This window comes from Cervus canadensis, chromosome 31 (assembly GCF_019320065.1).
Source record: "Cervus canadensis isolate Bull #8, Minnesota chromosome 31, ASM1932006v1, whole genome shotgun sequence".
Taxonomy (NCBI): Eukaryota; Metazoa; Chordata; class Mammalia; order Artiodactyla; family Cervidae; genus Cervus; species Cervus canadensis.
In genome coordinates this window covers 32,891,876-32,916,677 of record NC_057416.1, presented here as the reverse complement: position 1 = coordinate 32,916,677, position 24,802 = coordinate 32,891,876, and the positions used below count along the sequence as shown (strand labels likewise).

General features: G+C 38.9%; 2 protein-coding genes across 6 annotated transcripts in view; both read right to left on the bottom strand.

The window, feature by feature from the left end:
• Nucleotides 1-2,157, bottom strand: part of IDO2 (indoleamine 2,3-dioxygenase 2) — a 65,145-nt gene extending 62,988 nt beyond the window's left edge. For 4 of the 5 annotated variants that reach the window (XM_043454584.1, XM_043454586.1, XM_043454585.1 and 1 more), the window contains exon 1: nucleotides 1,916-2,157. In XM_043454584.1, the coding sequence (XP_043310519.1) occupies nucleotides 1,916-2,014 (99 nt within the window). In that variant the 5' untranslated portion in view covers nucleotides 2,015-2,157. The remainder of the gene's footprint in view (nucleotides 1-1,915) is intronic. The other variant, XM_043454582.1, reaches the window with a different exon arrangement.
• Nucleotides 2,158-10,467: 8,310 nt separating this feature from the next.
• Nucleotides 10,468-24,723, bottom strand: IDO1 (indoleamine 2,3-dioxygenase 1). The gene is made up of 10 exons (XM_043454588.1): nucleotides 24,556-24,723; nucleotides 19,969-20,064; nucleotides 19,735-19,854; nucleotides 19,131-19,249; nucleotides 18,361-18,375; nucleotides 15,909-16,008; nucleotides 15,241-15,358; nucleotides 14,025-14,076; nucleotides 12,228-12,376; nucleotides 10,468-11,262 (listed from the first exon to the last, which is right to left on the bottom strand). Exons 1-10 carry the CDS (start codon nucleotides 24,640-24,642, stop codon nucleotides 10,895-10,897), a joined length of 1,224 nt encoding a protein of 407 aa, XP_043310523.1. The 5' UTR covers nucleotides 24,643-24,723; the 3' UTR covers nucleotides 10,468-10,894.
• Between the last annotated feature and the right edge of the window lie 79 nt (nucleotides 24,724-24,802).

Sequence of the window (24,802 nt, the reverse complement as noted above, 5' to 3'; positions counted from 1 at the left end):
TCGGCCAACCCAATAATTTTAATACTATTTTTCTCAGTTCAGTGTATATATTGAATCCCAATAAGAGAGTGTTGGCCTGTAGATTGACTCTTTCTTGTGAATTAGAGATGATCTGAATATGCCTGAATCAAGTTATATACACAGAATGAAATTTTGAATAGGCTCTGGACCGAGGGTCAGGCAAATTGGCTTCTAGTCTTCCACTGGATTTATGAAAGTGCTTCCGTGCTCCATAGCAGTCCAGTAAGGGTGGGGCTAAACCTCTTTCAGTGCCTGTGAAAACTGAGGGTGAGGCAATGCTGATGATTCATTCTAGGTCACAAGAGTTAGTAAGTAAAACTTTGGATGACTCAAGTATTCTGGTGTGTTTAGGACTTTCCTGACTTAGCATAGAAAATCCTGCATCTTGGAATCCCCTTTGGCCTCTAGCAAATGGACATTCTTGTTCACCCTACTGGCAGGGTCAGAGAATACAGTCCAGTGTTCTGGGCCACAATGGTCGTCTGTTATAACACCCTAGAGTCATTACTGTTAATGCTCAAGTTTCTTGCAGATCTGTGACTTGATTTCAAAACTAAAAGCTCTACAGAGTAGCATTGGGGATCAGCAAATAGATCCTATCTTCATCTGTATTCCTCTATCACACTCAGAAGTAGGAATTCCATAAAAGTTCATTAAATTCTAGGTCAATCATTAATCACGATTAAATCACCAATTAGGTCCATAGAAGGGAAAATTGAATCTAATAAAAGATTGCAGTGATTGTAACATTGGATCTCTAGATTTTTAGCTGAGTAGTCTTGGCCCTTATTTATAACATAGTGGGGAAAAAAAATCAAGAGTCCTGAGTACTACTTCTGCGTTTTCTAGTAATATGACTTTGGGCAAGCCACTTCTGGTCTTCAGTTTCTAAGAACTCTTCCAGTTTTAACATTTTCGATCTCAACCACATTCAAAGATTAAACAGTGTTGAAAAGGAACTGCATTAAGAACAATCAAGAAATAGTTGCAGTTGTTCTCAAAGATTCTTTCCTCTTCACGGCAATATCTGTGAACATCTAATCCCTCCTACTATCCTCAAGCACACCTGAGGTCCACTGTGTTCTCTTTTCTCTACCTCTAGCCAGGCAAGATAAACTGAATTTCTTGCTTTAGTGCTTAGTCGCTTGGTCGTGTCTGACTCTGTGTGACCCCATGAACTGGGGTAGCCCACCAGGCTCCTCTGTCCACTGGACTCTCCAGGCAAGGATACTGGAGGGATAGCCATTCCCTTCTCTAGGGGATCTTCCAGACCCAGGGATCATATAATTGATCTTTATCTAATTCTCCCTTTCTCTTTTTGATAACTGCACATTTGCTCACAAATTCAGTGGAATGATCGGCAATCCATTTAAAAAACAAACAAACAAAAAACCTGACATTAAAACATTTCACTTGCTTTCTCCCTGCGGTAGCTGTCACTTGCCTTTGCTGGTAATCACCCTGTGCCTCATTTGTATTGTTGGTAAAGAGTCCGCCTGCGATGTAGGAGACCCTGGTTCAATCCCTGAGCCAGGAAGACCCACTGGAGAAGGGATAGGCTACCCACTCCACTATTCTTGGGCTTCCGTGGTGGCTCAGCTGGTAAAGAATCCACCTGCAATGCGGGAGACCTGGGTTTGATCCCTGGGTTGGGAAGACCCCCCAGAAAAGGGATAGGCTATCCACTCCAGTATTCTGGCCTACAGAATTCCATGGACTGTATAGTCCTTGGGGTCACAAAGAGCAACTTGCACTTATTTGTATTATCCATCCCACATCACAGACTTGGCATTTATGTTGCATCTCTCTTAATGACTACATCATTAAACAAACACACACACAAACCAGCATCTCAAGAAAACTATACTGACCTGCTCTAAGACCCTAGCCTTACCAGAGGATTTGGGAGAAGAAAGCCATAATCTTCAGAAATGTGAAATCTTCCTAAAGTCAAGAATGGTGCTGTCTTCAAATTCTGACTTTGAGGCTCCATAATGTTGTTTGAAGTATCTGTGCCGAGACTGCTACCAAAGAGACAACTGCTCCAAATATGTCAAAGACACAGGGAGCTTCAGAATAACATCTCTTCCTCACAGTTTGCTGTCTGGTTGTCTCAGGAATAGGGGAGTACCTTGCTCTGAGGTTGAATTCCACACTACCATGGACTTTCTCTGACACAAAGCTGAGTAAACAGTTAAAGACTGCTGGTTAAAACAAACAGGCAAACAAAACCATGTCACACACACAAAACCATGTCTCACACACACACACACACACACACACACACACACACACAAACAAATTTCTTTTCATACATGTGAATACAAGAAGGTTGATTTTAAACCCAGAGACAAATTGGCTCTTCTTTAGAAAAAGGGAAATAAACAAGAGTTTTTGTTGATCCCAAACACTCTGACGGAACCTGGTCCCTGAGGAACTTTGACAACTGGGTCTTGGGCATAAACTATTAAAACTAGAAGTTAGTTACTTTCAGACAGATGTGTCAGTGATTGCCATGAGTAGAGTGGGGGAAAGGACTCTGTAGGCATATCAGAACCTCTGAAGGGTTCTGTGTGTAGTTTGAACAGCATATTCCAAGATTATAATTACTTTGAGTGACATTAAGAAATACTGTTTAATTTTTTTAAAACTTCAGTGACACTCAGAGAATATATATTTCGTGAAGTTTGACAAACAAGGTAGCAGATATTAACAAATTCAAGAAAAACCTAATGTATCATTTGTTTAACCCTTCATGTTTATTAAACATATTTTGAAAATTGACCTCTAAAATGGGTAACTTTACTTATGAACCACGTACTACCAAATCTACTTTACAGATTAGTAAACTGAAGTACACACATGTAAATAACCCTGTCCATTGCCTCTCCACTAATTATGAACTAAAGCTGAGGTATCTTTATCTCCAAGCTATTTCTCTTGAAGTTCACTTGATCAGGCTGCAAGGCTGTCTGTTGAAGGTGTCATGATGGTTTGAATTCACTGAACCCTGGAGCCCAGTGATAAGTGCCAGATGCACTGTGAAAATTTCAAAGATTCTAACTTTTTGGTCCAGTTGGACCCTGAACTTAGGTCGCCAGGTTGTCAACAAACTTATTTGGAGGCTGACTTGTCCTTACACATCTTTTCCTCCCTCTGTTTCTCTAAGATAAATCCAAAAGCTGAGAGTAGGAAGTGCTCTGATAATTCACATACCAATTCCCACAGAGGGTTCAAATTTTGAAGGTAGTGTGCAAAAGTAGCCGAATTGATTTATGGTTCATTAGACCCTAAGAGTCATTCTCAACTATCCACGTCTGGGACTTCCCTGGTGGTGCAGTGGATTAAGCGTCTGCCTGCCAATGCTGGGGACATGGGTTCGATCCCTGGTCCGGGAAGATTCCACGTGCCTCAGAGCAGTTAAGCCCGTGAGCCACAACTACTGAGCCTGAATGCTGCAATTACTGAAGCCCACATGCCCGACAGCCTGTGCCCTGAAATGAGAGAAGCATTTGCAATGAGAAGCCTGCACACCACAGCAAAGAGTAGCTCCTGCTGGCAGCAAGTAGAGAAAGCCCGCAAGCAGCAATGAAGACACAGCACAGTAAAAAAAAAAAAAAAAAAAAAAAATTAGATGAATAAATAAATTAAGTAATTTTTTAAAACTATCCACTTCCTCTTAGACCAATGTCCAACCAGTTTTGAAGATCAGTTTCTTATGCCTCCTAAATGCAATTTGCCAAATTATATATGTTGAATGATCTTTTTTGTTCTTTCATTCAATCTCAGATTAAAAAGAAGGGGCAGGTTTTTGTTTGTTTGTTTGTTTGTTTTTTATGCTGGTCTAGCTATTTTTCATCCATTCTCTCTGCATTCTCATAAGAATTTATTGTAACATTATTAAAGCTTGGCATCAAAATACCCAAAGTGAAAAGAACATTATAGAATACATAATCTAATTCAAACTCTCAGGAAACATAAGAAATTCCTGAGGTTGGTGGGAGGGAAGTGACTTAGCAAATGTCATTCTGATAGGGTTGCCATCAGAATTGGTTTAGAATTTGGACTTGTTGCCTCTCAGCCCAGAATTTTCCACTCTGCCCAATCGCCAGGCCTCCCTGAGTGGGAATTTCTATCTCATCTCCTATTAGCTTATGTGGCTATTTTAACAAGTGACTTAAAATTCCAAGCTTCTGTTTCTACATCTGCAGGAAATAGTAATGTTTACCTCAGTGGATAAATGAGGAACATTAAGTGAAGTACTTATCAGATAGGTAACAGTAAATGCTATTTTCCTTATGTTCTCCCCCTTTTCTAGAAATACATTTTTAATATGATATTTTTTTTCTGGCTTTCTTCCCTCTCTTCCTGACTGGATCTTTTCTTTTTCCGTCTCTGACTTCTTTTCCCACTTCAGACCAAAGTGTATAGATATTTGCAGTATTACTATAACCACTTCCCCACCTCAGTGTTCTTATGTATTTCCACCTGATCTTAACCATCAGTTCTATGTGCATGTACTACAGTCTGCATGTTCAATCTTGACCTTTCTTACTTCCAAGGTGTAAGCCCATGGAACCTGTGGGTCACTGAGCATCTCAGGTTCTGCAGCAAAAATCATTAAGAACTCCTCATTTTAAGTTAAAGTTCAAATGTCCTTGGCCTGACATTCAAGGATGTCCTTCACCTGACTTCTAAACACCCTCTAGCTGTTCAAAATTCTACTATCACCTTGAACCTCTTTTACACTATGTTTCAAGCATCATGTCAAACCTGGTTTGACAGCTACTAACATCCAAACATTGTATTTATCTAATCTTTTCTATTAGACTGTAAGTTCCTTGACTAAGCCATATTTAACTCAACTTTGTATTTTCCTTTAGCAGCAAGCCCAGTGTCTAGAGTTCAATAAATGTTTATGAAATGAATGATCTATCCTGGCATCTCATTTTTAGATTTGGTGTCTTGATGCCAAGTAGAAGTTTGTGCTGTTCTGTTGTTGGTCCTTTAATGGACTGGAACCTCATGGTCTGGAGTCAACAATAAGGAAGTAAGAGAGAGAAAGAGGCTGATACCCCCTGGTTTACGCAGAAAGCCAATAAAGTCCTGTTCTTAGAGCTTACACTGCTGCATGTAGGCACCGGGCACCCTCTCGAGTGGGTGAAGGCACAGTGTGCCTTCTCGAGAGGGTCTTAGAAGCCCGGGCAAGAAAGTGAGCTCAACGGGCCTCTGTGCTCCAAGGAATTAGCCTGAAAGAGAGAGAGAAGGAAAGACAGACAGATAGACAGACAGACAGGCAGACAGACACGGGGACCCAAGCTCTGATGGAGCAAAGGTGTTTTAATCAACATAGTGTGGGCGTATATACTGTCTTACAAGGTAGTTACTCTCAGCAAAGATAAAGATTAAAATTTCAGACTTACAAAACATAAGACGATCCCTATCAAATAGAGAGTTGCAAACAATCACCTTTTACCGTGTGGTTCATAAAAAGGAAGAGGGTTCTTGCCACCGTAATGAGAAATGCCTGGATTCCTTAGCCCCAGGAAAGGCATGCCTCACCTCTTAATTCCTGAATATTCAGGAATTAACAAGGGCCAGAGGGTTCCTGACCGATCCAAAACAGCACACAGGAAGCCTCTTGTTAAATGTTTCCTGACATTCTGTAACTCCACTGTAGCCCCAGACCAGAGGTGTACTCTGAAGTAGGGAACACAGTGACCTTATGAAGATTTGTTTGATATATTACTTATTTACCAAGAGGAAACTATGTTCAAGAACTTCCTCTCCTAATAGTAAGGCTTGTCATTTCAGAGTCCTGGGTTCTTTAATCAGCTTTTGGGTGAATTATTATAATTTCAGTATACAACAAAGTTTCACCTTTTCTTAAACTGGGTATTAGGGTCCTTTGGAAATGCACCAAGAAATATTCAGGAAAAGAAGAAAAGCATTCACAATGGAAGTGTTTAGGATATCATTTACATGTTTTCTGGTAAAATTTCAGTTATACTTAGTTTTAGTTTCAAGTTGATTAAGTCCAAAACCTGAGTTATCAAACTCAATCAGCCCAAACAGCAGTACACCAAGGTTATTCTGTACAGGTCATTAATTACTCCTTTGTTCATAAGTTCAATGGAACTTCCTAGTCCTTTCTGATTAATAGTTCAAACAAATGGCATTTTGCTTTACTAATTTTTTAAAACTTTCTTTTCCTTTTGACCTTTCCTATGAAATGCTTGCTCCTTGGGAAAAAAGCTACAACCAACCTAGACAGCATATTAAAAAGCAGAGGCATTACTTTACCAACAAAGTTCCATCTAGTCAAAGTTATGGTTTTTCCAGTAGTCATATATGGATGTGAGAGTTGGACTATAAAGAAAGTTGAGCACTGAAGAATTGATGCTTTTGAACTGTGGTGTTGGAGAAGACTCTTGAGAGTCCCTTGAACTGCAGGGAGATCAAACCAGTCTATCCTAAAGGAAATCAGTCCTGAATATCCATTGGAAGGACTGATGGTGAAGCTGAAACTCCAATACTTTGGCCACCTGATGCGAAGAACTGATTCATTGGAAAAGACCCTGATGCTGGGAAAGTTTGAAGGCAGGAGGAGAAGGGGACGACAGAGGATGAGATGGTTGGATGGCATCACCGACGCGATGGACATGAGTTTGAGTAGGCTCCGGGAGCTGGTGATGGACAGGGTAGCCTGGCATGCTGGACTCCACAGGGTTGCAAAGAGTCAGACACGACTGTGCAACTGAACTGAACTGAATGAAACGTATTCCTTCTGGTTGGACTGTATTTAAAACTAAAAAGGAAAAACCTGACAGTTAACACTCACAGATTGTTTTTGTCTGTTCCAAGTCCTTAGGTAAGCATCTTCCCTAGAGTTTCTGATTTAACCCTCCTAAACAGCCCTGTAAGTGAGCCAATATTATTCCCATCATTCAGTTGAGGAAACCACAGCACAGGAAAGTTAAGTAAGAGCCTGAGGTCATACTTCTTTGTAAGTGTTAGTGTCAGGGCTGGAGCCATCTGGAGCCAAAATCGTTGCTGTTAACCATGAAGGTATGGCTTCCCTTTTTGGGTTTTTCTCTCTGTTGTTCTAGTTACAGTTTACTACTGGTGATTTCCCTAGCTCAGGTCCTGATTTCCCTCTCCTTGGGTGGTCATCTGTCTTCAGACTTCAACCATCATCTCCAGCTGAACACTCCCAACATTTCATTTCTAGTTGGATCTCTCCTGTCATCTACTAGACATCTTTACTGGACTGCTATAGAAGCTTCCTAAGAAACACCTTAACACATCCAACATTTGCTGTATACTTTTCATGAAGACCTGAGCAAATACTTAGAAAACCTGCATCAAGGTACAAGGTCTTGAGCAGAGAGTCTACTGCCAAGAGATAAATTCAAGGCTTACTTATTACTTATACTCTGATGATAAGAACCAGGCTCATCTTTCCTTCCTATATTGCATGTCTGGGTGAATGGTATCTTTCAGAACTGGTGGTATAATTTGTGGGTCCCAGAGAAGAACAAAAGCATAAGGACCCTTGTTCAAAATTATTCAGAATTTCAAAAGAGTAACAGTTGAGCATGGTCAAGAGTGAACCCTTCTGCAGACAAGACCCTATCTGACAACATGGGCTGAAGGTCCATGAGGCTGGCTCTAGCTGACCAGTTGGAGACCTGAAAGTGGTCTCTCCATCTCATCCAACAGAACTCTGGTCTTGCCCCTCCTACTGCCGTAATATTTCTTATGTTTCCCTTATCTCCAATCCCACTGCCATCATTTTCAATAGCCATTTACTACTGAAATATTATATATTCTAATCCTTAAACTGATATTTTCCCCAAATCTAAGCCCATAATACTTTACCATCATTGCAGCCTTGGATGACTTTTACAAGCTCCAACCTCATCACCCTGCCTTTATGATCACACCCCATTGTATCCCACCCCTACAATTTTTTCCTCAATTACTACCAAAGTCATTTAAATACTTATTTCATTACAATGGGCTTCCCTTGTGGCTCAGGTGGTAAAGAATCTGCCTGCAATTCAGGAGACCTGGGTTTGATCCCTGAGTTGGGAAGATATCCTGGGGAAGGGAAAGGCTATCCACTCCAGTATTCGGGCCTGGAGAATTCCATGGCCTATATAGTCCATGAGGTTGCAATAAGTCAGACACGACTGAGTGAGTTTCACTTTCCTTTACAGTGGGCAATGCTTTACTTAAATAGAATTCAAATATACAAATATAATAAAGTCATTTCTCTGCTTAAAAGCATTCTTTTTGTTTCCACAATAAATTGAAATTCCTTTATTGAATGGCCCTGGAAGCCAATCATGATTTAGCTTAATCAACCCATCACCATTTTTCTTCTTTTATGCTTCAGTCATATTGAGCTGTGTGGGCTTCCTAAGTAGACTTTGCTATGCTGCTATTCTTAAACACTCTTCTTTCTCTTCCTGCATTTTTCTAGCCTTTTATTTGCATATAGTATACTAATCACCTTTTAAAACTCATCTCATGAATTGCCTTATCTAGGAAAATCTATTCTTACCACAAACTTTTTTTTTTTTTTTTTTGGTGGAAAGCAAAGTTTGCTTTATTTTGGATGCCAGCAACTGGGTGTGGGGAGAGGAGGACAGACTCCTGTCCAGACTGACTCCACCCCCGTCCCCCAACACCCCCATCAAGAATCAGCAGGTTAGAGCATTTGTAGACAGACAGAGTGGGCTACATGCAGAAAGCACAGTTTACTCTGACAATCATCTTGAAATTAGTTATCAGTGATCTGATTGATGAGTCACCTTGACTGTTTTAAGTACAATCATTCTCATTCACTCTGCCTCCAACACTTTAAAAAACCACCACCACAAAATAGAAAAATAATTCCTATTCTGACTAACTGATATTGTCAGGAAACAAAGATACTGAGGGAAAGCCTGTTGTAAGCTTTTAAAAATTATAAATATATAAAATAATTCTTACATCAAAATCATTGTCTTTATGATCTGAAAGAAATAGAGATGCTATTCTACTTTTGAACATGTGTTGTTAAAAATTTCCATAGCTTCCATAGCTTAACATAACATCTGGATGAACTTTCAGATCACATAGAGGAGTGAATCATAGAATTGGAAAGCACCTTAATCTATTTATCTCTGATTATTTTAGGTGTGCAAAAACAGACCAGAGAGGTTAAGTGAATTATTGAAGGCCATAGAATGGTTTTCTTTTTAATAGACTTTAATTTTTTAGAGTTGATTTAGGCCCAAAGCAAAATTAAGCAGAAAGTACAGAGTCCCCATATATCTTCTTCCCCAGGTATGCTGAGTTTTGCACATCAGAATGGTGCACTTGTTACAGCTGATAAACCTACACTGATAGATTATGATTATCCAAAGTCCACAGCTTACATTAGGGTTCACTCCTGGCGTTATACGTCCTATGGGGTTTGGGAAAAGCATGGCGTGTATCTACTGTTATTCTATCACACAGAGTAGTTTCACTGAACTAAACATCCTCTGTGTTCCTCCTGTTCATCACTCCCTCTGTCCCAACCCCCTGGCAGTTCCTGATCCTTTTCCTGCTTCCATGGTTTTACCTTTTTCCAGAATGTCATATAGCGGGAATCTCACACTCCGTAACCTTTTCAGAGTGACCTCTTTTACTTAGTCAGGTGCATTGTTACATTTCTCCATGTCTTTTCATCACTTGATCACCCATTTCTTTTTCTTTTTTTAACCTTTTAAAAAATATTTTTAATTTTATATTGGGGTACGGTTGATTTACAATGTTGTGTTAGTTTCAGGTGTATAGAAAAATGATTCACTTATACATAATACTTATTCTTTTTCATATTCTTTTCCCAAATAGGTTATTACAGAATATTGAGTAGATTTCCCTGTGCTCTACAATAGTTTGATGTTGATTTTCTATTTTATATATCATAGCGTGTATATGTTGGGAGAAGGCAATGGCAACCCACTGTAGTACTCTTGCCTGGAAAATCCCGTGGATGGAGGAGCCTGGTAGGCTGCAGTCCACGGGGTTGCTAAGAGTTGGACACAACTGAGCGACTTCACTTTCACTTTTCACATTATGCATTAGAGAAGGAAATGGCAACCCATTCCAGCGTTCTTGCCTGGAGGATCCCAGGGACGGGGGAGCTTGGTGGGCTGCCGTCTATGGGGTCGCAGAGTCAGACATGACTGAAGCGACTTAGCAGCGACAGCAGCAGCAGTGTGTATATGTTAATCCCAAGCTCTTAATTTACCACCACCAACACCTCCGCCCACCACACACCACCTTTCCACTTGGGTAACCAGAATTTGCTTTCAAAGTCTATGAGTCTGTTTGTGTTTTGTAAATAAATTCATTTTCAACATTTTTTACTGAACCAGGAAGAAATACACCACACTCATTTCTTTTCTCTAAAAATTTAAAATTTTATTTTTAATTGGAGGATGATTGGTTTACAATATTGTGTAAGTTTCTGTAATAAATCATCATGAATCAGGCATAGGTATATATATGTCCCTGCCTCTCGAGTCTTCCTCCCACCCCTCCAGGTTGTCACACAGCACTCATTTCTTTTCAGCCCTGAGTAATATTCTATTGTCAGGATGTACTTCGATTTGTTCATCCATTGAGCCACTGAAGGGCATCTTGGATGTTTCCAAGTTTGGGTGATTATGATAAAGCTGCAATAAACATCCCTGTGCAGGTTTTTGTATGAATATAAGTTTCATTTTCCTCTCAAATGAAGAATGTGAATGCTATTTCTGATATAATGGGCAGATGATTAACACATGTCAAAATATACAACATATGCCAAAAAATATACTTTCTTGGATTACAATTAATGTTCCTTCAACAGGCTTTTCACAGTTTTACCTCTTACAGACTTCAGAAAGTCCATGAGATTGGTGCCTCCAGTTCCTTTACTTTCTGCCTTTAAATCTTCTTCCGAGCTTTCCGCCTTGGATTGCGATTGCTGGCTTGCAGGAATTATGATGTATTTAGCTACTATTTGCAAATGGTAGTCTCTCAAGGAGACCATAGCTTGCACACACTTATCGTAAGTTTCCTGCAGCGTAGCATTGCCTTTTGAAAGAACAAAGTCACGGACCGAGGGCCTTGACTTTAATGAGAGGAGAAAGCTCTGGTGAGCTGGTGGCATGTAGGTTCTCATCTCCTGGAGAAATTCAGCAGCAGGGTCTGAAGGAACTGAAGACAGAGATGAGTTAATAAGGAGTCTGAAGCAGTCTCCAATCCAGGGAGGGAGGGCTGAGCGGGGTCAGAGTGGGTGGCCATGAATTTATAACCATCAAGTTAGCATCCTGCTAATCTTGCTACTAGTAATGGTAATTACTGCAAAATGCACTTAATTCTGAAAACCACATGAGCTAAACTCATTCATTATATTGTTGTTTTGCTTCCTTTCTCATGTTCCTACTGTATTTGATCCTTCTAAGGACAGGGTAGATGTCCTATACTTGATAGACTGTGATGCTGAGTCCAAGAGAGTTAAAGGGACCATTTTAAAATAAGAGAATGAGCTCGGGAAAAAAACAAACAAACAAAAACCTTACTGTCATGCACCCCAAAGCTTTCCCCTTTGACTGTTCTTTAGCAGTTTAAGAAAGAAAGAAAAGCAGAAAGAAGTTCTTCCTGGAGCTTCTTCCTCTGCTCCCTTAATTGCCTATGAAGAATGTAATGAACGTGGCTCATCTTTAAACTTTGGTGCACGTGTTGGCCCTGGGCTCCCTGGGCAGTAGGTTGGGGAACTAGAACCGTGCCAAGCCTCCCCACTCTCTAGCTTCTGCTTGTGGTCTTATCTCAGTCATAGGCTTTTTCTTTCTAAATCTGACCTTACATGTTCAGGACATGTAATATTGGCTTCACCACTCAATCAGACCTCATAGACATGTTCAAATATCAAGATCAAGATGGTGTTGAACTTGGTCTGAGTTCTGGCTTCCCTGCTTTTTAGTTGGTTAACAGGGAGACTGTTTATGAGCCTCTTTCAGTTTCTGCTTCTTCATGGTGTAATGAGATGATTGCAGTAAAGTCTCCACTGATTGTTCTAAAAGTATCTGATAAGCTCAGATAAGATGCTGATGGGAAGGGACATTTTTAGACACTATCCTATTAGCCTAAGCGATGCTGGTCCTTTGTCATTTGCTGCTCACCTCCACAAACAGTGTGCTGAATGCCCAGGAGAACATCAAAACACTGAAAGATGCTGCTTTGGGCTGCACTGCCTCCGGCAAACTTCTTTGGGGTGTCCCAGACGCCTTCATATAGCAGGCCTTCTGACAGCAAGGGGTTGCCTTTCCAACTAAATCAGGAAGGAAAGAATAATCGGTATTTTATCAATTGCTAATTTTTCGTACGTCAAATCTTGCAACAGAGAATGAGTGGAAGGTGAAATGAGCTAGGCTTCATTATACTTCTTCCATACTCCCCCTTCTACTCATGTTCAAGCATAAGAATAATAATTAACATGGTTCTGAGCAAATTCAGCATTGTTGGGGTCCATTGCTTTGTCCAAATAGGCTCATAATTTTTCTCAGTTATTTTAATAATTGTTCTAGTGATCTAAATGATTCATTGGATGACTGATTTTTGGCATTATAGGATTAATAACTATTTGCACCATTGCTGCCATCACTAGCGTTACTTTACAAACCTCAATTCAAACAAATAATTTTATCCAAAATTGGACTAAAGATGCTCATACTATGTGGGCCACTCAGGCTCAAATAGATGAGGATATTCCAAAAGAAATACAGGAACTGAGAACAGCCATCAAATGGGTTGGAGATCAATGAACAGATGTACGAAAACAGATGATGTTAAAATGTGATTGAAATTCTACTCAATTTCATGTTACTCCTGTTCATTTCTATAATAGTGGCTACAACTGGAAACAAATCAAGTTTCATTTTTAAAACATATATGTTAATGCCTTTCTGAATGTACAGTTATTACAAAAAAAAAATATGTGAAACCTTTTCTAATAATCTGCCCTCTTCCACTAGTATGGGAACTTTAGCCAAACAATCAGCTGATCAATTATCTGGGCTAGACCCACATGGATGGTTTCAAAGCCTTACTCATAGCATTGGGTCTAGAACTATAATTTTGGTGATTGTCTTAACAATTATATTTGTTGTCTACTGTTGCCTTCATGCAAAGATTGTCAAAACTAAATAAACTCTGATGGTCAGAACTCTTCTTACAAATATTATAAATAAATAAGGGGGAATTGTCAGGGAATATCTGACGGGAGGATTCCTACATGCTATCTCTCATGAGTCCTTTGTCCCTCTTCAAGCGGAACAGCACGCTGCTCCCAGGGACTGAGGTCATTGTGTGAGGCAAGCATGAGTCTCCTTTAGTAAACATTCTCTTTAGGACAAAACTGCTTAGTCTCTTTCCCCTTTCTTGAGATATGGATTGTCTCCTGACCTTGTGACTAACATTACCCCTTGTTCCCTTGGTAACGGTTGCTATATGTTTGGTTTTCTGATCTCTATCATTCCCAAAAGAAGTTTCTTGTACCACAGCCTATATATACTCATAGAAAAATCATTAAAGCACCTTTGCTCCATCAGAGCTTCGGTCCCCGGGTCTTTTTTTGTCTCTCTCTATCTTTCTCTGTTTTACTTTCTTATCGTCGACTCCGTACCACCAGATTCCAGTCCATTAAAGGACCCCAACAAGCATAAGGATTCTATAAGTCAAATCTTACCTTGCACCACCAAAGGTTATTTCACTCTCTAAAATGAGTAGCTTTCTTGTCCCTACTCCAGTGTTTGCCTGCCCAAGTAGTAACCGAGAGAATAGCCTACTGTTTCTTGCAACATGTATTTTAGGATATAAATTGTTTCTTAAACTGGATTGATAGTGGGGACCATCAGGAAAATTTGTTGTCTTCTTTTTGTTGTCTAAGTGAAAACAGAACCAAGCATAAGGCTACATACCCAGACAAGTATATTCGAAGAACATTGAAAAACAGGTTTGGGTCCACGTATTCTAAAAACAAACAAACAAAAAAGATGAGATACACCTAATTAAGTAGCATCATTGGGAAAAATCAAGGTGTTATAAACAACTGATCCTGGATTTCAGTATAGGAAACAAGAAAGGTGCTAGGTCAGTCTGTGCAGAAACATCCCTGAGGTTAAGCACACATCTTGTGACAAAGAGCCCTGGCCCATTCACCACTCATCCTCAGGAGACCAATTAAACTGCCAACATTTACTTAAGGATGCTTCATATGTTTACTGGGCTTCCCTTGTGGCTCAGCGGTAAAGAATCCGCCTGCCAGTGATGGAGATGGGAGTTGGATCCCTGGGTCAAGAAAATTCCCTGGAGAAGGGAATGGCAACCTACCCTGGTATTCTTGCCTGGAGAATCCCATGGACAGAGAAGCCTGGTGGGCTATAGTCCATGGGGTCGTAAGAGTTGGACACAACTTAGAGACTAAACAACAGCAACGTTTTTACTGGCATAACTGATAAATTACTTACATAAAGAAACTCCAAATCTAAACACAAAAAACAAAAATAAAACAAAACCTCCAGGAGCCCTAGGGACCACATCTCTGGGTGTCCCTCCCCAAAGCCTGCTAATGTCTTTGGTTTGAAGGCCAATCTTCTTGCCAAAGCCCACTGATACACAATCACATATTTGTTAGGCGCATCCAGTAGGGGACATTTCCTTTTGCAAATCCTTGTTTATGTACTCTTTTTGTTACTGTTTTTAGCTGTTAATTTTATGATAACTTTCGAGCCCTGTGGCTGTTTTAGATGGCTTTCTAGTTAATTTACGTAAAAGCAGAATTCATAGAGAGTTCTTATCAAGCAGAAGCTAAGTTTTTCAGAACTTAACATATCCTGCACCTTTGGCAAGTTTTTCCATAATTTTTAGTGGAATTCTGGCTTCCCTATTTATTACTTACATCATCTTGGGTCATTTATCTTCTCTCTCAAAATTTAGATTCTTTTCTCTGTAAGATGAACATAATAAAACCCACCACATGGAAAGTACATATAATGATTCAGTGAGATAAAGGAAACCGCAAACACAACTACTATGTGAGAGCTGGTTTTGCGTCCGTTTTCTCTGCAAGTCTACATCTAGATAACCAGAAACATCTGAGCATGGTCTAGCATTTGCAAGACACACAATACTTGCTATGAATTTGGGAAAACACGTCCAGGGCTTTGTGCAGGCTGGAAGATACGTCAAGCAGTGCCCTCTGCAAAGTATCTGAGTCTTCACGTTTTACTGCATCAAATATAATGGGGATCACCTTTAAAAAAAAAAGAAAACAAACACTTGAGATTTCATAACACTAAATATTTGCATAGAATTAAGTTCTTCTAAATCTTAATGCTCAAGTTAAATTTGGTATTTCCATTTCTTTCTTGGATTGAATACCGTTGGATTGTTTGACTAATTTTCATATGTTTAATTAAACTTGGGTTTGTCTTTATTAATTTATCACTTAGAGATAAGTTTATATAGTTTTATGTATTTCTATCTCTAAGGCAAAAAATCATTAGCTTTTTGTCACTGTGAAACAGAGTTCCCATGGCAAGTTGCATTGAAAATACTTCTCTCTTATTAGGGCTTCAAATTTGATTCTAATTATATGGCTCTTACATTTTATATTTTAGAAGAGACAAAAAAAAAAATAAAATAAAGTATTTATTTGTACCAGGCGATCCCTTATCTCCAATTCAATCAGCAAATCCTCTATTCAGTCAGGATCAAGTTACTTTATGCATAATAACGTTCTGTTGCTAAGTAATTGTTCTGCTTAAGTGAATCAAAATGCACATTTTTCTGGACTGACATACTTTGATTGCAGAGGCAGCTGCTATTTCCACCAACAGAGAAACCAGAAAGAAGCCTTTGCCGCAGTCCCCACCAGGAAATGAGAATAGAATGTCCATGTTCCTGAGAAAATTAATCCAGGAAGTCAAAAATTTAGTAAAAATAAAAGAAAGAAAGCTAAAAAGAAGAAAAAATAATTTGATAACAATATTGATCTATTTGTTGGATCCTTATTCATTTTCAAGACTTTCATTTACCCTCCATTTTCAAAATAATCTTGTGAGATAAGTATGGCAGGTTTACTATATCCACTATGTAGTTAGGAATACTAATGTTAGGTCTATTGTCTAAAGTCATAAAATTAACAGTACTTTAAGCTGGAACTTAAAATTCCATTCTAGAACTTGAAACTAGAATCTTCAAGAGCATTTCTTTTTCTATTAGCCCATCAATTTTTCACAAATTTGTAAACTCAAGGTTTATAGAGGTATCTGTGAGGTATGGTTTACAAAAGTAGATTTTTGACTTAAATAAACATATTCATATCCATATTTTTATCTGTGAGCCTGACTCAATTTCTCAGTGAGATATCCTGCCTTACAAAGGAATTGATTGGGAAATTCAAATAATTTATTACACCTTATTTTCTTTTGCACTGAAGTTTTGTGTTGGTGCAAATATGGTCTCAGTATCAGTACACCTCTGAGTTTCATGGCAGTTAAATGTATGGTCTCAAACCATTTCTACACCTAACTTCCTGGGGCTCATTGAATAAGATATTTCATTGGTTTCAGCCTCAAATGGGGCTGGTGACATCATTCTCCCATTTAAAAATCTTCCATTGCTTCCCCTGTAAGATACTGTTTTAACCCCTTATCAGAGCCCAAAGTCCTATGTAATAATTCTATAGTTTATTTCTTCATCCCCTTCCTATACTGTTACCTTCCTTATTTATGATGTATCAGTGACACTAGCCTTCCTTCAATTCTGAAAATGCACCAAGATTTTTGTCATTTCAAAGTCCTCATTCTTGCTGTTTCCTCCACTGTGAACATGCTCAGCTTTTCTTTCTTCTTCCTTTACTTTTTTCTGGCCACATGACACATGGGATCTTAGTTCCCAACCAGGGATAGGGAACACGCTGTGCAATGGAAGTACAGAATCTTAACCACTGGACCACCAGAGAAGTCCCAGCTTTTCCTTCTTCTAATCTATGCCTAGTCACTCTTCCAAACCCAACTTAAATTCCTTGCTGTAGGATTCTTTCCTTGTGCCTTTTGTTTGACTTGAACTCATAGTCCTTTAATTCCTTAATTCTTCTCTTGATCTTGTAGCAATTTACATAATTTTCATGTATCTTCTTTCCTCCAAATTAATCCAGTTTCATGAGGGTAAGCTTATTCCTATATTTACTTTAGCTTCCCTAGCTCTTAGCTTCTGTTAAGTACCTAGGCCAAAAATAGTAAGAATTGGGTCAAAAAGAATAGTTTCATTACTTCTAGCCACTGAGGTCATGGGGTCATGGATACACAGATGTATGTGCATCTTGTATGTATGCATGTTAATTATATTTATTGGCAGATCTTCCTAAACTTACAATGGTGTTATATCTCAATAAAGCCATCTTCAGTTGAAGATAAGTTGCAAATTTATTCAATATACCTAACCTACCAAATATCAGATATTAGCCTATATTAGCCTTGTGGTCCTGCTAAGTTGTGCCTGACTCAAGTTGTGTCTGTCTCACTATGACCTTGGGGTCACAGTCATTGTGATCCCAAGGACTCTAGCCCGCTAGGCTCCTCTGTCCATGGGGTTTTCCAGGCAAGAATACTGTAGTGGATTGCCATTTCCTCCTCCAGAGGATCTTCCTGTCCCAGGGCTCAACCCACGTCTCCTGTGTCCCCTGCATTGGCAGGCGGATTCTTTACCACTGACCCAGCTGGGTGCCCCAGAGTTTAGCCTAGCCTACCGTAAATGTGCTTAGAATATTTGCATTAGCCTAGAGTTGGGCAAAATCATCTAACACAAAGTCTATTTTATACTAAAGTGTGGAATATCTCATGATTTATTGAATACTAAAAGCGAAAGACAGAATGATTGTCTGGGTGCATGATGGTTGTAAGTGTATTAGTTGTTTACCCTCTTGACAGTGAAGCTGCCTGGAAGCTGCACTGCCCTGCCCAAGGATCACAGGAGAGTATGTACTGCACATCTAATTAGGGAAAGATCAAAATTCAAAATTCAAACTGAGTTTATAGTGAATGTATATCACTTTTGCACCATCCTAAGGTCAAAAAATCATAAGTTGAGCCACCCTTAAGTCAGGTATCATCTGCATATACAAGTAAGATTTTTGTATTTTTTGCCTAAAATCAATTAGTCTTTTAAAAGAATTCACTTGGAGGGTAGTGATACATCCTTATTTACTTTGAATAACAGTAATTCTTCAAATAAAACAGATGGAGTACTTACTCATAAGTCATGGGCCTTAGGAGAGCAGCCACGAAGCCATGGATCAGTTGGAAGATGGAAAGGAAACCAATGTAAAAATTAAATGGTTTTGAGTTATTTCATTTAATACTACTGATCTAGCAAAGGTAAAAAAATACATAAAAATGTAAAGGTGTGTTTTTTTCAATATTTGTCAAGTAGGTGTCACAAACATTTAATTTAGGACTTTACAAGTGAAAGAAACAATTAAATATGCAAGGAACACATGTGGATTGTCAAAACCAATCGGAAACCTTGTTACTAATAAGAAACTTTCAAGATCAAATTATTTCATTTTGCGGTACTCCCACATCTAGAACATGCCTCTGAGCGTGAATACATGTGTGGTGAATACCCACCCAGAGCCTCTGACACTTCATCGTAGCAGATCCATTACTCAGTGCTTAGGAAGGGCCGGGATTCTAAGCAGACTCTTTTGAAAGTCCAGAGGTTGCCACATTTACTACCAAAGATGTGTTAATTCCACTCAATAGTTAAAATTGAAACTTGTAGAATCTCAAAAGAAGCCAGTATCAAAAGAAGCCAGTCAAACTGATCAAACTGAACACTTAAGATATGTACATTTCATTGTATGTTGACAAGACGCCTCTCTCTCTCACATGCATGTATCTTTTACATCTTAACAACAGAGAAGAAAGCCATGCTGCCAAAGATTAAACAAATGACCAATTCCCTTTTGATTAAAATACTGTGCACACCTTTAATTCCTGTTATAATCACTGTTTACGTACCCACTGGGGTCCTTTTTCTTCCAGTTTGCCAAGACACAATCTGCATAAAGCAGAATAGGAGGCAGTCCCAGCTTCTCAGATAGCTTGCAGTAAGGAACAGCGATATTGCTTGGCAAGACCTAATGAAAACACGACTTTTAGTATTAACCTTTGAAATGTCTCACCTTTGCTTCTGGGTGTCAAAAGATTAACTGTTCTACATAATGGCCCTGTGAAACCAAACCAATGTGTCATTGCCTCTTCCTCATTTTGTAACTTAAGCCCAGTACTTGTAAATGCCCTTGTACTTGTAAATGTAAAAGCCCTTACATTTGAGATTTGTGATGGTGTGGACATAATCTGGGCATAGAGAGAACAAAGGCTAACTAGAGAGCCAGGGGAAATCCAGGCTGTATTCTTGACTTTCTAATGGCCTATGAATCATTTGCAACCATTCGCTCAAGCATCCATCCATTCCCCAAATATTTGTTAGGCAACTCCTCTGCATAAGACCCTCAAGCTTCACAAATGCCGTAACAATACTCTTAGAGTTCATTTGCATTAAATGTCAACAGGATGTCAGTCTGTTGTGTTAGCATAAAAGAATATAAGAAAATCTCCAAACCTTTCGGATGTCTCCACCGCCTTGACCCCACACGTACGCCATGGTGATGTATCCCAGAACCAAGTGTCCCAGGCGCTGTGCCCTGTGGCCTCGGAGGCCATCGATGCTGAGCATTGCTAACTGAGAACAAATAGAGAGATGGACTCAACTCAAAATGCGTGATGTGACTGCCACAAAACCAAGTCAATGCTTTTAAGAAGCTGAAATAGAAGATGTGTGATATTTTTTCCAAACCTTCTCAACTTCCATACGTAGTTGGTTGTTCTTGATCAGTTCAGGCAGATTTCTAGCAATAGAGATCCAGGCATCATAAGGATGAGGTAGCTCCTCCTTGAAAAGAAGAAACAGGGCTTTGATTGACCAGTGGAAGGTATTGTCCAATAGTGGTGCCTCCACTGATGGTCCATGTGGCCTCTGTATCGATGCCGTGGAATGCTGAAACACACTTAACCCGTCTAAGGCCACCAGGCCATGCCTTGTCACCTGCACACTCAGCGCTCAGGACCTTCTCTGTGCTCCTCCTCTTCTTCTCAACTGCCTCCTTTGCAAAGATCCCTTGAAACATTTCATTGAACTCTTCCTGACTATTCCATTCTATAGGTATGCCTCCAGTGAGGAATCCTATGAACTATACCCTTTCACGTTAAGTGATTTGTTATTGTTGTTGTTTAGTCACTTAGTTGTGTCCAACTCTTTAAGACCCCATGGACTTAGCCTGCCAGGTTTCCCTGTCCATGGGATTTCCCAGGCAAGAATACTGCAGTGGGTTACCATTTCCATCTCCAGGGGGTCTTCCCAACGCAGGGATCGAACCCAAGTCTTCTGCATTGGCGGGCAGATTCTTTATCGCTGAGCCACCAGGGAAGCCCTAAGTAATTTACTGCCGTCTGCTATATTTTTACCTTCTCAGCTAGATGTTAAGTTTTTTTTGAATAGATAGAAAATGAGATTTATTAAATGTCAGTAATGAGACAGTTTTGCTTCAATTTTTCATTTATTTATTGTTTAATTATTATAATGGCCCCCAAAGTTTTCTCCATGTCATAAATAAGCAAGACTCAGGCAGATTTATGGCTTGTTTTGTGCACATAGTTCATTGTGATTCAAACATAAGGATTTCCAACTTCTAAAAGATATTTTCTTTTTTTATATCTCACTATCTGAAGGCAAGGATTTTATCATATTTTTAATTCTGTATTTCTTAGCACAGTACTAGACATGCAGGAGATGCTGTATATATGTTGTATATATATGTATATGTATGTGCATATATATATATGCATGTATATATGTGTATATATATGTTTGTATATATGTATATATATGTATTCTTGTTGATTGCTTCCTTTCATACAACAGGCAAATTTTTGGTCAAGTATGTAAAGCTGAAATCCAAATAAAAGTGTGTTATAAATAAGACTGCTCTGTGTTATGTGGCAGCCTGGATGAGAGGGGAGTTTGGGGGAGAATGGATAAATGTGTATGTATGGCTAAATCCCTTTGCTGTCTGCTTTAAACTAAAGGAAATCAGTCCTGAATATTCACTGATGCTGAAGCTGAAACTCCAATACTTTGCCCATCTGATTCTGAAGAATGACTCTGATGCTGGGAAAGACTGAATGCAGGAGAAGGGGACGACAGAGGATGAGACGGTTAGATGGTATCACGGACATGATGGACATGAGTTTGAGCAAGCTCCGGGAGTTGGTGATGGATAGGGAAGCCTGGTGTGCTGCCATCCATGGGATCACAAAGAATCAGACACGACTGAGTGACGGAACTGACCGACTGAAACTGTTACAACAATGTTAATTGGCTATACTCCAATACAAAATAAAAAGTTTAAAAAAAAAGACCCCAAAACCCAGCATGGAATAACTTAAGTCCCATGTCACTAAATGGAGATAATGCTTAATTACATACAGTTTCTGCCTCTCCCAGAGTGGAGTCCTAAACCAGTCAATCCAGAATCCCCTGGCCAGCAGTAGTGAACTGATCTGCTCATATAGCCCTGCTTTTCTCTAAAGAAATGTGACCTCAATACAGCTAATCCACTCTCTGCAGGGATGACTGCCTTCTTTCTGCTCTCTTCTGCTTATAAAAGTCTTTCATTTTTGTACAGCTCCTGAGAGTACTTTTCTTCCTGAGAGTTGGGATGATACCCATTTCATGAGTCTCTGAAGGAAGCCAATGACGTTTTAAATTTTACTCAATTGGGTTTTGTTTTTAATAAGTGCCTCCCTGGGTATTATTTCTAATCATGTCTCAAAGGAAAATATAAAAACCAAAGAACTAGGTCACAGCCTGAAATGAGATTCAGAGTCCTGAAAACTCCTTCATTAAGCTTCTTGGGGGCACCGATCCTGAATTGAAACCAAGGTGAGTGAGGTTTTAAGCTTCAAAACCAAGTTAATATTATAAGGAAGCTATAAAATATGAAGACAAATGTAATAAAAACTTCAAACCTGTTCAGAGGCTGCAGAGAATTGGCTAGACTTAGTCAGGGCAAATTTTTAGGAATGAAAGATCCAAGCAGTGTATTCATTAGATAATCACCTTTCTTGTGTTTGCTCTGAATTTTTTCTCCCTAACCACAAAACTACTCTGCTCTGATGATTTTAGTAATACATACATATTTTCTTTATTCTGTGTTTCACGTGTAGCACATCTGAAATTTTTATTGGGGCTACTTTCCCCAAATAACAGACGCATAACTTTATTATGCGTCCAGATTAGTGTCTTATTGGACAGAACTTTCAACAAATGTAAAATTCAACCACTAATATCTTCTGGTTCAAAAGATGCTTAAATGATATATTATAAATTAGTAAAGGGTAACAGAGAGCCATTTAACTCCTGCTAGATGAGAGAATGCATTTTGCATCTACATGAAATCAGAAGACAAATTATTTTGCTTTACAACTGGAAGGTGATAGATTATAAGAGATGAAATGGACATTTTTGAATCTCTAATTTCCAGGAAAGATCTTCAGTGAGGAAATAAAAGTAACTTCTAATTTTGTTTTCATCCTGTTTCAGGATACTAAGTCTAATTTCATAGGTATCTCAAGTAGCAGCATTATTTTTTAAATAGCTCAGGAAGAGTTTTATTTTGCTTTAGTTTTGGAGTTTACCCCTTGGAATCTGTTTTAGAGGTCTACATAATTACTTGTGTCTTCCTTGGTGGCTAAGCGGTAAAGAATCTGCCTGCAATGTAGGAGACTCAGGTTCAATCCCTGGGTAGGGAAGATTCCCTGGAGAAGGGAATGGCAACCCACTCCAGTATTCTTGCCTGTAGAATTCCATGGACAGAGGAGTATGGCGGGCTATAGTCCATGGAGTAGAAAAGAGTCGGACACAACTGAAAGATTTTCACTTACTTATTCACATAATTATTTTGATTGTTTTCTTTTATATGAGAACCAACCTTATAGGGAAATAAAGAATAAATTTGATATGAGACTTTGCAGTTTCTGAAAAAGTTTTTTTTTTTTTTTTTTGGTACCATTGATAAATATTTCCTCAAAGCATCCAATCTTGGCACCTGTGCACTTTAGTGAAGAGAGAGTAAGTCTGAATATTATTGATTTGAACATATAAAGTAAGCCAGTTGCTTTTAGCAATAAAATTAAAACATCTGCTTCATTTTCTTCAATTAATCATGTGAAGAGGAAAATTAGATTGGGACAAAGAATTTGCTTTAGATTTACCTATATTAACCAAGGTATTTACTAGATGTGATTTCTAAGTATAGTTAGATTCTGACTAAAATATGTATTTATCACACTTAAAGGTTGCCTCTAGAGTCTGGATTCTGCTCCGGTCACAAGCAAACAGATACATCCTGGTATATACAGCACTGCCACAACATGTTACTGGCTCCTAGAAATCCTCTCCTGGAATCTCACGAACTTCATTAAAACCAAGAGTAGGAAAACAAACGATAACCAAACACCAAAATAATGTCCTGTGTCCTCTCCTTCTCTTGAGTTAGGCAGTGTAGCGTAATAGATAATGGTTTTCAGACCATGGATTCTGGAACCAGACTGATTAGACTCACTTCCTATCCCTGTTATTACTAGCTGTGTGAGTTTGGATAATTACTTAACTTCTGCATGGCTTACCTTCTCATCAGGAAAATGAAATTAATAACATACATACCTTTCAGGATGGTAGTAAAGATGGAGTAAGTTAATATTTGTAAATTGCTAAAAATGAGATAAAAGTGTGTGATGATTAAGATATTAAAGAGAAGATGCTTTTCATGGCATTCTTGGGAAGATAATGTAGGAAACTATAGTCTTAAGACACACATTTATTCTAATGCCTTGCCCCTTGTAGCAAGACCTGTGGAAAAAGCATACAGATCTAGCAGGTCTAACTCTCTCTAAGCCTGAAACTTAGGCTTAGTAAATGCCAAATAATATTAATACAACATGAAGTTGCTTGATGCCCCACCTCAAAAACATTATCAAAGCAGGAACACATGCTTTGTGCAATCTAAGGTTTATCAGCTGGAAAAGGAGGTTCCTTTGACTCACGGGTCATTAATTACTTTTTTAAAAAATTTTTCAAAATACCCCCTGAAATGTGATTGTCTTAAAATAAAATACCTCTATAGTTACCTTATCTCATCACTCCCTGTACCTGTATAAGATGAGTAAGAAGTGCCTCTAAGGCTAAGTTTCTAGGAAGAAAATTTTAAGAAAGTTATTTGTTCAGTAGAAATTACTGAACCACATTTATTCAGTAGAAGTTAACTTGCCCAGGTAAGTCAAGATAAGAAAATAATTTTGCCCATATTCCAGTGTCCCCTCTTACCAGTGGAAGTGGCAGAGCAAAGCCCACATCTTCATCTATGTGGTATTCCTCAAAGATGGTCCAAGAGTGCTCCATAGGAGATGACATGTCAACTGTCGTTCTTGCAGCCTACTCTGGTCCTTCTCAGGCTAGATGCTTTCAGAGCATCTATTTATTACAGAGGTTATCATAGCCAACAACCACAACTCACCACGTAGGCAGTAAGAAATGACTTTCACTTTTGGAATAGTTTCATTTTCCACTTTTT